Source organism: Grampus griseus (genome assembly GCF_964374135.1).
Source record: "Grampus griseus genome assembly, chromosome: 13".
Classification (NCBI taxonomy): Eukaryota; Metazoa; Chordata; class Mammalia; order Artiodactyla; family Delphinidae; genus Grampus; species Grampus griseus.
The window spans coordinates 6,078,814-6,093,169 of record NC_139007.1 but is presented as its reverse complement, the minus strand read 5'-3'; the positions used below and the strand labels follow the sequence as shown (position 1 = coordinate 6,093,169).

The 14,356-nt window shown below is 35.7% G+C and overlaps 1 protein-coding gene across 1 annotated transcript in view; it reads right to left on the bottom strand.

Annotated features, from left to right (window-relative positions):
- ADGRB3 (adhesion G protein-coupled receptor B3) overlaps positions 1–14,356 on the bottom strand; it is a gene marked incomplete at both ends in the record, with an annotated part of 793,681 nt that overhangs the window by 137,753 nt on the left and 641,572 nt on the right. Inside the window, 3 exons of the mRNA XM_082669119.1 lie at positions 4,267–4,369; positions 8,850–8,953; positions 10,551–10,677. Coding sequence (XP_082525245.1) covers positions 4,267–4,369; positions 8,850–8,953; positions 10,551–10,677 — 334 coding nt within the window. The remainder of the gene's footprint in view (positions 1–4,266; positions 4,370–8,849; positions 8,954–10,550; positions 10,678–14,356) is intronic.

Sequence of the window (14,356 nt, the reverse complement as noted above, 5' to 3'; positions counted from 1 at the left end):
CCTTTCATTATAACCTGGTAGTAAGGTTATAGGGAGAAGTTCTCTCTCAGAATCTTCTTGGGTGTCCACCATTATCTAACCAAAAAATATATATATATATATCCAACTGTTTTACCAAATTTGACTTCCATCAGTTAAAAAGAATGTTATAAAATGGTTAATATGATAAATCATCTCAAAGTGTTTTAGAAGAAGGTAAATATATATTTTTGTGATTAAGAAAACTATTCTCTGAATATATGGCTCAACAAAAACCATTTGCATACTTTAAGGTACAAAGGAAATTCTAAAAATAAACAACATTCAAGTGATAAAGGAACATCGTGGTTGAAATTTAAAATACACAGAGAAATCAAAGGGCAATGAAATTTTATAAGATAGCTTGAAATATAATGAAGTCAGTTATAATTACATTTTATAACTGCATTTTAAGAAGAGATAGAAGAAATGGATTTGATTCCTTTCTCTGCTACCAGCAATTGAATCTATAGTTCAAAGATTTGAATACATCATATTTTAAACAATGGGTCATTTCAGCTTGTTTCTATCCCAACTCAAAAGAAAGCAGAGATACTCAGTAGTGAGATAATTGAATCAATTATATTTCAACAAGCAATTTGGAGAAAGATCCCAGTCTGACACTTCAAAACCATTCTGGACTTCAGTATCAAATACCAGTTTTCACACAAACTAGCCATGACAACTCTCAGAGGCAGTACCAAAGAACCTATTCCTCAAGAAGCCCTCTCAATCTGCCTGCCAATGGAGGGGACACGGGCTCGAGCCCTGGTCTGGGAAGATCCCACATGCCGCGGAGCAACTAAGCCCGTGCGCCACAGCTACTGAGCCTGCGCGTCTGGAGCCTGTTCTCCGCAAAAAGAGAAGGCTGCGACAGTGAGAGGCCCGCGCACCGCCGTGAAGAGTGGCCCCTGCTCGCCGCAACTAGAGAAAGCCCTCGCACAGAAATGAAGTGCCAACACAGCCAAAAATAAATAAATAAATTTATAGATATAAAAAAAGAAGCCCTCTCAGATGCTTCCATTTTTCCAAGTGGGGAATGGTAAAGCATCAATCAAAATTTACCAGGGAAATCAAAGATAGGAATTTGATCAATTACAAAATGCCCACAGCAGCGAAGGGATCCTACACACACCCTAAAAAATATACTGTACCCACTGATAATATTTTACCTTTTTAAAATACTGTCCTGGAGTTTATACAGATCATGAGTTTATACGGATAATACATTTTCATATTTTTTTCTCTCTCTTTTTTTTTTTTTTGAGACATCATTAATCCTCCAAACAGTGAAGCAGGTATGGCTTTTCACATACTGCTATTTCACATATATTTAAAATGAAGTGAGGTCAATTTAATTGAATTCAGCACATGTATCGTAATAAAATATACGATTATTTCCTCTGGAAACCTGATATTGTTGAGAGAGACTAAGAATAAAATCCTACTGTGTTGTATTTTTCTCTCCTAGTCACTCCATAGTGGATTGTCCTAGGCTTGCAAGATCATCTACTCAGAGCTAGTAAAGCAAAGTTAACGTAGCATGAGAGAAAAACAAAATTTTTTCATTTTCTTTATCATCGCTACCACCTATCCCCCACTCCTCCCCACACGCATCACAGTGTAGCAGCAGAAATCAGCACAGTCTATCTGGAACAGAACCACCAGGATCCCAAAACCATATAGAATCTATTCTGCAGAAACAGAACTAAACTGACCTTTTATTTTTTTAAACCAAGCCCATGCCGGCCATGCTTCATAATCAGAAATGAAATGTAAAACTAGACTTGTCTTATCTTGCCTTTGATGCTCATAATATTCATAGATATCTAGCAGACATTTTAATTTAAAAAAAAAACAACAGGATATTGAGAACCTGGAAAAGCAAAAATGGGCAAGCAGAATGTAATTTCTCAAAACTTCTTTAGTCTCTAAGTATCATTACCATTTAGACCTACACAACATGGTAGTCACTTGGTACATGTAGCCACTGAGCACTTGAAATGCGCTTGGCCCAAACTGTGATGTATTATAAGTATAAAACACACACCAGATTCTGAAGACTTTATTTTAAAAAACTTTAAAACATTGTATTAACATTTAAAAATATTACTTATATGTTAAGATGGTCATCTTTTGGATATACTGAGTTAAATATATTATTAAAATTGATTTTGCTTGTTTATTTTTACTTATTTTAATGTGGCTACCAAACTGTCACTATTACATACATAGCTTGCATTTGTGGCCTAGAGTGTATTTCTATTGAACAGCAATGATCCAACAGAAATACACAACAACCACTAAAATATGTGGTAAACCTTGTGGAAAATTCTACTATTTGACCATTTGGCTCAGAACTTGTAAAAACTTTGCCAGACAGCATAAAGCAGTTTTAAAAGCATATTTCCTACTGAAGACAATGATGTTTTCCATATTCTAATGAGGGACATAACTCAAGAGTGTTTGGAGGGTAAAAAATGACATGGAGACTTTGGTGGAAAAAAACAAAACAAAACAAGCTACCAGCTCAAGCTAACTCTAGCTTGAATTTTTCTGGTTCCCAGACCCAGTAAGTGATTTCTACTTCAGAGGAAAGCTCTTCTTCTTTGCACAGAGGTTCAAGGACAAACAGTTAAAGAATTGTGACCAGGTATGAACAAGTGAAGGAGCATTCCTAAGGGATCTGAGGTCCTGCCAGGTGAACAGCGAGGACAGGGGTGAGATGAGGGATTCTTCACTGCTCAGGGCTCACGGGGTGTCTCCCCTCCTTCATCCCCAGCCCTTTCCTTCCCTTCCCAGCTTGCTTGCGCCTACCCCCATCCATTTCCCCTCTGCTGGTTACTCTGCACACTTCTTTTTCCCCTCCCAATTCCAACTGCATCTCCCTCACTGTGGTCTTTCTCCTTTCTTCCTCTGACTTTCTTTTTCCCATGAATTTCTTGTTAAATTTAGGTTAAATAGTCAGAAGGTGGCCCTGAAATATATTTTAATAGACTTTACTTTGTCTCGCCTTTTTTTAAGAAGACACAGGAAAGAAATGGGAAAAGAACTAAACATTCAGATATGTGAAAGGTGAAAGTGCTTTTTACTTCCACAAGGCTCCTTATTGGGCTCTTATTGGTGTTCCCTTTTTTGCTTTTGTCCTTCATGGTTAGTGACCTTCCGCTTATCCCCCCTCCACCCCCTCCCCACAGTCCTAGGGTAATATGGGTCAAGATAAAATCTTCATCAGAATCACCTAAGCAGTTTCCCAGACCTCTCTAGACCCCAAATTGTATTCTTTGGGTAGGAATCAGATTCTTAGGAGTGTAAGTTAGCAAAATAAACAAACTATCCATAATCTTTGATGTTGATGCATGTCTTATAAATATCTAATATAGCGAAAGTACCTACTGAAAAGTGCATTGGATGTTCTAAAAATGATAGCTTATAGGGAAGAAGTTCAATTATTGACTTTAGTATTTGGAAAAAAATTAAGAAAAGAACAGGCCCAAACTGACCAGCAAATATTATCAAAGCATTTTTTAACAGAATTCCTTTGAGGTTGGGGTAAGTTAATTTAAGATTTCTATTATGGGTTTCTTGGTATGTATTTCAGAGTCATTTAGCAAAAAGACTGGCAGTCATTTCTCAAAAAACATGGTCATTCAACTCAAGTCATATATTTTACATTTGCTGAAAGTGTTACACAGTTAAAGAACTACAAAACTGTTTAAGTATCAAAATACTTTCTGCCTAATAAAACTTTTTGAAAAGCATAAAATCTAGAGTCACTTCCTCCTAATACTGTCTTTGGTTATTGTCTAAAATAAGTTTTTTGGCGGATTTTTCAACAGCTATGTTACACTAGTTAGCAATTTATAGTTGAATTTTAGGAATCAGTATGTTAATAAATTAGATCAAAACACAGGAAATTCTATTACAATTAGGATAATGAATTAAAATTTGTGCTTTTGATGTTCCAAGGCTTTGAACTCATAGAGCTTTGACATAATGTTTAATAAACACATATGTTTACTATTATAAACAGCCTCTCAATCCCCAAGAAATTAAGCCAAGGGAATGTATTTCTTGACTGGAATCACCAATACTTTTATTCAGAAACAAATAAAATATTTTTATTTTTAAAAATAATTTCATCAGAAGTTCCCTATTTTATCAAGAATAAACATATAGATTATCAATAGCCAACTTTATGTCACAACATAAACGCAGAAAGAGAAGCAGAATAATCACCAGTCATACCTTATTATGTGTCTGAGTCTGTCCAACCAGGATGAGGATGTTGGATGAGATGATAGACAGGCAGAAGTTAATCAGAATTATGGACCTCTCAGAGCGTATGTACCTAGCCAGAGAGAGAAAGTGTCCAACTTTAAAATTCAGCGGAAAGATGAGAAATTCTCTATTATGCAAATTGGTGGAATTCATCCAGAAAAAGACACTAACATGAAGCCTTTACATGAGAAAAAAATATTTAAAACGTTGTTTTTAAGGAAGATTATTCTTAGAGACCCAATTTTATAGTGACATATAATATCCAAGAGACCTTAAATTTATTTTTCTTTAGACATTAGTGCGGACAACATGGCACTTCTGACAGAAGCTTAATTGCACATCTGTTATCACCATAACATTCTTTACTAGAAGTATAAAATTTCTTAGGATGGTATCAGTTAGTATCATTACCTTCCTATTTGTGTATCTGTAATATGCTAATTATTATCATTTACATCAACCAGTAGAAACTGAAAACCAAAAAGAAAAACCCCACACAGATTCTGAAATATCCCCCTTATTTACGAGGAAGATGCCTTTACTCTCATGAAGCCATGAACAATTTGCACCCACCACTTCACTCGCTCAAGTATTTTTATATAGTTAGGCTGTTACTCTTTAGGTTTTTCTTTTCCTGAATAATTGTTCCAAGACAAGAAAAAAGAAAATGAATCTTTACTGCTGAAATCTAATCCAATCCACAAATGATAATTCATCATTAGGCTGGAAAATTAGTTGGAGCCTGCCATATTTTACCCGTATGAAGAAGTATTTATATACAGTCTGTCATATAATTTTTAAGCACATCAAGAATGTAAGCCTAGGGTTAAGATGGGAATAAAAACACAGACCTACTAGAGAATGGACTTGAGGATGTGGGGAGGGGGAAGGGTGAGCTGGGACGAAGTGAGAGAGTGGCATGGACATATATACACTACCAAATGTAAAATAGATAGCTAGTGGGAAGCAGCTGCATAGCACAGGGAGGTCAGCTGGGTGGTTTGTGACCACCTTGGGGGGGGGGGATAGGGAGGGTGGGAGGGAGGGAGAAGCAAGAGGGAAGAGATATGGGAACATATGTATATGTATAACTGATTCGCTTTGTTATAAAGCAGAAACTGACACACCATTGTAAAGCAATTAAAAAAAAAAAAAAAAAGAATGTAAGCCATGGAGAAAACTGCTCAGAATCAAATGTTCTACCAGGTGTTTACCCTAAAAGGGTAGCAGCTATCTTGCTTTACTGTACCCTGTGGTAAATCACTGAGTGACAGTAACAAAAAGACATATTTGTTCGTGCTGTGTATTTGAGACTGTTCAATTTGTGTTAGAACATGAACTCACTGTCCACAGCCCACAGTGTGGGCTTCCCTGTGCAGTGTTCCATGGGGGTGCCAGAGATCTGGAGGCACTCTTTGGAAGGTAAAAATCTATCAAAGTTCTTACTCTCTGTTTGTGAGGAATATTTAGGCAGAGGTCCTACATTCCATCACATGTTTCAGAAAAGAAAGCAAAACAAAAACAAGAGTAATAATAAAATATACAAAGAAAATTTTTAATATAAAAGAATCTTCCTTTCTTCACAGAACAAACATAGAATGAACCTAGGTGGACCCTCAATAAAAAATGGCCTCCAGAGTAGCTTAATCTTGTCCCTGCATCATCAGTATCTAAAAATATAATAAACCACACACTGGGATGCTGAAAACATCAAATATTAAGTTGTTTCTTTTTTTTTGGTTGGGGATGTATCATTAAAACATTTAAGGGCTGCACACAGTTGACCCTTTATGTGATATTAAAGGCTTCCATGACAGCACAAGTACACAGATGACATTACTGAAAGGCTTTCATCGATATCATTTGCTCAGTAAATAGAAAAATCATGGTAATGAAGACCTAGACTGACCACCCTGAAGAGTCTTTAGATGTTTTCATTTTCATTAACATTGTGACATTATTGCCTTAAAAATTGCTATAAAATGTCTCAACTTTCAAAACATTTCATAAATATGCTTTATGTTTTAAACAAAATTTGTGAATGCATCATTTCAATACATGGATTAAAAGACATGCTCAGTTGCTCTGTGATGTAACAACGTAATTCTACAGAACATATCTGTAGATGGAGAGAACGTAACAATGGATTCATTTTTTGATGAATATTTCTAATGAGCTACATGAGACATCAGCAAATTTCAAAGTGGTATATTATATATAAAATAATTCTGATGTTCACACATTTTACACATCATTAGAAAAGCAAAAAAAAAAAAAACACTAAACCTTTTAATTAGAAAAAAAAAAAAGCAGTAAGATCCTGACATGAGTATTATCATACAGGAATGTTACTAGGTAAATTTCATGTTTAGAAAATGCATTGAATTCATCATGCTACAAGATTCACTTAATAGTTTATGAATCTTGAAACTTCTATCAAATTATTAATATTACTTCAATTCTTCTACCTGTAGACAATGAGTTGATGGCCACTAACGGTTAGGAATTCAAATTTATATTGTTTCTTAGTACTGTCTTCTAAACTTCTCAGTTTCATGTCAAGTTTGGATAGATACTTTCAGGTGGTAATTCCTAGAAAGCTATTGCAATAGGTGATTTTCCTGGATTTTCTGGATTACAGCAAACTTCCCTACAGACTAAATAATCCTGTACTTCTTTGATAACTTTTATATATCATTTATACTAACAGTGTTTGTGCTAGCGTTAGCCACATGTATTGAGGCGTGAAGAGGTGTAATTGGTGGCTGAACCCTAAGTACTGAGAAATGGAACTTGGTTCTGAACACTTCAGTGAGTATGACTTATGATGCCATTGATGAATTGTGATACTATTACCTAGTATCCTGGCCCATAAACACTGCCTCATTTCCTGAGAAATACCATTCAGGCAATTGTGGGAGAGAAAGTCTCTTCCCAGCCTTTGTCTGTCTTGCTCTTGTATTACCAGGACAATGCCTGCTTGACTGAGCCCTGAACCCTGGATTCTACTGTCGACAATGCCATGCCTAGAACAAACATTTCTTTCATTTCATGAGACTGGCCATATATTATCAGATTCCCTCATTTGGTATTTCACTACCCTGCATGGGAAGGCAGGACCTCTATTACGTATCTGTATCAATGGATCAAGAATGTGTACATATTTTGTTTCTGTATGAAGCATGAAAATCTTAATATCTTTGACAATATAATATTCTGGACAATTAATTTTTGTCCTCAAAAGAGTAAAAAATATAATGGAGAACAATGATTTTTATTTTTTAAAAAAGGATGTTAAATCAAATGATCTTTCCTTATTAAATTGTAATTAATTTTTCAATGAAATTTTTTTTTTTTTTTTTTTTTTGCGATACGCGGGCCTCTCACTGTTGTGGCCTCTCCCGTTGCGGAGCACAGGCTCCGGACGCGCAGGCTCAGCGGCCATGGCTCACGGGCCTAGCCGCTCCGCGGCATGTGGGATCTTCCCGGACCGGGGCACGAACCCGTATCCACTGTATTGGCAGGCGGACTCTCAACCAGTGCGCCACCAGGGAAGCCCTCAACGAAATTGTTTTCTATCCTCAGTAAAAGATAAGTAAAATACTAGGCCTGGCTACCTTTGCAATTTTAATATTTCAAATATTCAGGAAATAATACATAATTATTTATTTGCTAATATGGTAACTGTTTTTAGAACATTTTAAAGTAATCAGAATGGATATAAAAATGTTTAACATTTGAAAATTTATTGGGAAGTTTAGTTATATACTAGTTATCAATATGTCAGTAGACATAATAAACTTCACAGGTCTAATTCTCATTAACAGAACAAGAACAAATCTTAGAGAACTACTACATTTTCATACAATGTCAAACAGATATAATTTCACATATTATAGAACAGTATTTTTCAATCACTTTCCCTTGTTTATGTATTTTTATGACTTTTTAAAATCAGTTTGTCAAAATCTGACTTAGTGGAAACATTCAGCTGAGAAGTCTTTTCTAAAGCTTTATGGTATTATATTAATGCATTAATATTATAGAAGACTTTACACATTGAGACACACAGAAAGCATATGTTTAAAACTTAAGCATTTGGAGACCATATTTCTATAACAGAGAAATTAATTTGACTGTATCATTAAATTCTCAAGCTCAATAGCAGTTGGGATAAATATAAACAACACATAGACTGAACTTGGGGTATTAAGAGTACCATGCTTGGGGTAAGCAACTTGTTGAAGGCTACCATCATTTGAATTGGGAAGAAAAGTGTGTGTGTGTGTGTGTGTGTGTGTGTGTGTGTGTGTGTGTGTTTTGTTTACTTTCCCATTGTAGGAAAATACAGACAAGAAAATTAAGTAAACACTTATTTAGTATTATTGAGCTCATTTATTATAGCTCAGTCACGGCAATTATAATCCTGTTTTCAAAGTACTTCTTTCAGTAAATTAAGAAAACATGCGACATATAATAGTTATTATATTCCTTGATTTAACTCTGAATAACAGCACATTCCATTTCTAGTGTATTAATTGACTACATACCTCCATAATGCTGCATAGACAACGGCTAGGGTGATCAAGGCCAAGCAAGAAAGGCCACTGCCTACAATTAGGGTAACTGAAGGTGTACTAGAGGATTCCATGATCTGTAAATTAAACAAAAGAAGCAAAAAAAAAAAAAAAAAAAGAGAGAGAGAGAGAGAATTTTTAAAATAAATTAAAATAACTTCTAAACTCAACAAAACTATCCTAACACTCAAAAATAGCCAATATAGTTGTTATAGTAACCAGATAATTACCCAGTAACCACTCTGTTCACATATTCTCAACCTCTAAAATGACTAATTCTAGCTACTCCCTCTCTCCCACTGTGAAGTAATGAAGGCCTTAAGAGTTTTCAATGCTTGATTGTGGCATATACCCACTTACAGCTTTCTAAAATAAATAACTGAAGCTACAACTTGGTCAACATTAACATGTTAAATTTCATCTAGTTGAAATTTGAAGCAGTATTTATTTTTCTTCAACTAACTACAGTTCAGTTATTTCACAAAATATTTTGTTGAAATTTACTTTGATCCTCCCATTATGTTATCCAAATCTGGTACCTAGATATTGAAAATTTTTCAAACTTTCTGACTTTTGACAACTTTGTTCTAAGTCAAGTATTCTCTCATTTAATTTCACTAGCTTGGCCTCTAAGAATATAGAAGAAAATCAAATTTCAAGTGTAAGACCTTAGAATATATTTGTGATATTTTTTCTGTGAACAAAATATATAGAGATAATCTTCACAATGTCAATATTAGTCTCTAAATACTTGACCTTGAAAAATAAGTCTTATATCTTTTAAAACATATATAAAGATCAAAGAGATTTCTTTCTTTAGACACTAACATGGTACTAACTAATAAAATCTGCTGTTTTTCATATTTTTAGTATTGGAAGTTTAAAGAAATACACTTTAAGATCAAGTGTGTTCCAAATCTTAGATATGCACAATCAATTTTATAGGCATTTTTGGCTATCAAAATAAGGAAAAAGAGTGATGCATATTTAGGCCAGATTTAGACAGAAAGTCACATTTTTCTTAATAATTATTTTTCACCACTTCAATTTCTGAAATAATTTTTCAAAGTACATTTGATGAGGATGTTATTTTTTCTTTCAGACAGTTTATACAACTGTCTGTTTCAGAAACTAGTTTTACAAACCTATATACTTCTAAGGAATGATTTTACAGTTTCTGACAGTCTCTGCTTTCATAAAAATTTCATTTAATTAAAAAAATAAATATCCAAGGACACCCCAGAAAACCTGTACTGAAAATATCCAATGCAGATATGCAATGTGTTTGGCTATAGTGTCTGGGGTCTTCATTCTACTACCAACAGTAACCTCACAAATTCCCCAGAACAGCTTTAGAGTTCTAAAATAAAGGTTAAGCTGACAAGTATTTTTATTTGAAAGTTTGCAGCATATTAGCAATATGATTGGAGTACATCCTCAAAACTATACTGCAGAAATTTCAAGTTAGAAGACATAAAATTGAGTAGAATTTAGTTATAGCACACCAACTAGAATTCATTTCACCAAGCTACTGTAGCTAAGGAGGAGACGAACCCAATTTTGCCACCCTGCAACATTTTCCATTTCCCCATTTAAAATGCAGTTCCCTGGAGAAACACTCTCCACAATGTCCCTGCCTTTGCATTAAAGCCGTGTTTTCCCTTTGTTACTTACTATTTCTCTAGGTTGCTGAGCCAAAATGGCGAAGGTAGAGAGACGATCACATAAGCATTTCGTATGGGATGCATCGGTAAGCACAGTTTTACATCCCTGGGTGGACCAGGTTCCCAAAGACTCGTTCCTGTAGAGGGTGGGGGGTGGGGGGGAGATCGGGATAAATACGCCTGACTGCCAAATCCGTAATGAAGAAAATGCAATTTAATTGAGAGAACCGTCTACTGTAATTCCCGTACAGGGGGAAAAAAAAATCTACTTGTTGTTGAACAGGACGTAATTTAGATGCATCTCCAGTAATGCAAAGCGAGAGTGTTTGGAGAAAGCAGGCGGGCGGCGGTACGGCGTGCAGAGAGCTGTCCAGCGCCGGAGGTGCTGAAACCGGGACTGGCTCTGTCCAGCCCTCTGCGAGGAACGGCGGCGGCGGCGGCGGCACGAGCAGCCGCCAGAGCGTTGGCAGCCACTTCCTATGCTCATCGGATCGTTTCAAACACTCATAGAGTGTAAAGAGGCTTTTCACATTGCATACCAGCTCTGATTCCCGTCCCGTATTTTTGGATCGTGAACGCTGACTTTTAAACCGAGGATTTCTCTGAAAAGCCTACCTAAAAGGTTAGATAGCTTGTGTTGGGTGATATAGAATCTTCTCTGTTGGTTAGGGATTTTTCCTCCCTTTAGAATTAGCTGCTGTGAAAATTTCACCCTGGAAATGGGAAGCAGCAGCAGCGGCATCAGCTGGTTCCGACTCTCATTGCCTTTGCCTGATATCCAGGGGAGTGGTGGGTTTCAGACATCAGCTTCCCACTCCACACTTCACTCAGCCCAAGCTCCTCTGAAGCCCTTGACATTTCTTCCCCTCACCCACCTCTCTGCCCCGGGGTGGAAGCATTAAGCTAACCACAAGACTGCCAGAACATTTAGAAGAATAACCCCACCTCAAAGTCCGGTAGGAATGGGGAAAGAGGGCCTGCTTCAATCTTCCCTTTGGTGTAGCCATTCAAAATTCTAAAGCATATGGTTTCTTTCCCACCCCAGCAGAACAATAAAAATGGTATCAACCTACGCCTTCTTAGTGGGGGGTGAAGATGGGGGAGAATCCTTCCACCCCCCGGCTGAACTACTCTACAGGAAGAGGAAGAAAAGAAAAAAAATAAAAGCTATAGAGTTCAACCAATCAACTTTATTATCATTACACGTGTTATATACTGAATGCACCAATTGTCACCTCCCCTCCCCCAGGCACGGAACTCTCCAAGTAGCAAACCTGTGTGTATGTGTGTGCTTAAATTTCAAACCCAATTACTATCTATGTTAAAAATCACTCTAAAGCTCCAGAAGGATAACACATGGCTTGGTGTTAATTTTGATATGGTACTTTTTATTTCATCTACTCCATATCTCTGAATGCCTAAAGCTATTGGGTTAAATATGAATGCAGTCTATTTCTGAGCTATTTCAATGACAGAGGTTTCACTGTGACAGCTGGACTTCCAAGTTGAGCTGTAGAGTATAATTTACACTATCCCTTTTTGGGATTTAGATGCAATATCTTTTTAATATTCATTAATTTGATTTAAATATTGATTTGATATCACTAATATGCACGACTCAAAATACTCTTAATTACAACTTCTTTTAAAAAGGAATAGACTATATTTGGGGAGAGGTACAAAAACGTTATACCTAAGTTCACCCCAATACTTCTAAGTATTAGCCAATTAAAAATTTGGTAGGTCTCTTTTCTTTCTCATGATGTCATACAACCATGCAAAATTATATATATATATATATATATCAGTTATATCTCAACCAACTGCAACAGTATTAAATTCCAATTCTACCTAACCAGAGCAGCACTTCAATTTATTTCATTGGCTGCCTGTCTCTTATTGTCTTGTGACAAAGAGTTAAGGCCAAATAAAAAACATTTATCTCAGCTGATTAAAGTTTAAAGAAGAAAGATACATTTAAGAAAATCTGACATGTTTTAAAACACAACATTGCATTATTAATCCTGTATGACAGCTTTACTTTAATGCACTATTTGTGCTTTCAAGATGGAGTCCAGTACCTACACTTTTCATATTATGTGGCTATGACCAATAAACTAATTCAAAGTCTTACAAGGAAAAAAGTTTACTGCAAATAAGACCTCATGAGACAAAGTGATATATTTATATCTAGGTAATGAAAGTTTGTTTACTCAAGAAAATGTTAGTATTATTAACCTTTGGCTGTCAGATGTAAAGTCTATGTTCAATATAACGTTGCTAGACTCTGAAGATCATGCAAATTTTATATGACATCTTCAGAAAAGTAGGTCAATTTACTCTGCTCTGTACAAAGATTGCAGTGCTGACCTGGCCCAGCCCCAGGCAAAACTGGGAAGTAAGTGACACTGGTCTCCATGTTTCAATCTTTCATTTCCCCCCCAAGCATGAAATGTTTCTGATCTCACTGGGCCCCTTTTGATGGGTACCTTCCTGAGGCTTACATAACTTTTCTCCTTACCTTTCTTAGGAATTATTATCCCTTTGTTGACTTTACCTGATGAAACTAATGGAAAATATTATGAGTGACTGAGTACAGCTTGATGTGCTCTCCCCAGTTTAATGCAAGTTATAAAACACAAAATAATGCATCTGATAGCAGAACACCAGAATATGATCAGATGAGTAGGAGTGAACATTTTGAAAGGTGAGGAGGTAACTTCCAACTTCTATATTTGGTTGCTTGCAAGAGCTGAGTAATAAGTGTGATGCCATCTGATGCCAAATTTTAAATTGTTTCATAAAACCTCTTGATATTTTAAAACCAGATAAAACTCTTATAAATTAGTTTTTAAAATCACTAGCATACATGTCACTACTATTACAAAAACTATAGTATATGTCACCTGTATTTTCACACATTTCATAGCTATTCTTACTGTACAAAATTCTTCGAAAGCACGGTACATGTGTCTGACTGATTTCAGGGAGACCTTGTAAAGCAAACTGATGTGTGGTAGAGCTAATGTGAAGCAAAATAGCTTCCCCAGTCTGCACAGAACAAGGTTTTAAAGCACGTGGACTATTCCAGCAGTCACATTATTCTTCTAATGTCATAGATTTGCATGCCATGATTAATGGTATATCTGTGAATTATTCTTAGTTATTAAGTCTAGCTTGTCATCAATGGGGCAAGCAAATACAATGAAATATGTATGAACATTAAAGATATAATAAGAATAACAGACTGAGGATGTCAGAAGCAAACACAAAATGATGATACACACGTTTTACTGAAAAATCACATATTTCTTTTTCATAGTGTCTTTTCTGGGCATTAATTTTTTTTTTCAAATAGTTTTCAAAATAACTAGGCCTGCAGAAATTTCATATAAGCAGCACATTCTTCGTTGGCTACACCTACATTCACCCATGTTAGCTCTTAGCTGTCATCTGTACCTCTTCTCCTTCTTCCTATTATTAGGCTGGCTAAAAGAAGAAAAGAGTCTGCCTGTCCCAAGTATTTGAAAGTACATACCCACAAGGACAGAATGCTGTGAAAATATATGACACAAAATCTATTATTTCCCACCTTAATATTTATTTGAGGCCTTTCCCCAATTTCCTAAGACTCTACATGATTCCTCTTTGGATCGGAGTTCATTTTTGGGGTCTGGATCTCATGGGAGAGTTAAATAATATAGCATGTGATTATATACTCTAGCATTTAAGATTAAAGAAAAAGATTATCCATTCACTCCAATGAAAAGTTGTTTAGGAAAAAACTGATAGCAAAAACTTATAGTGACACATTTC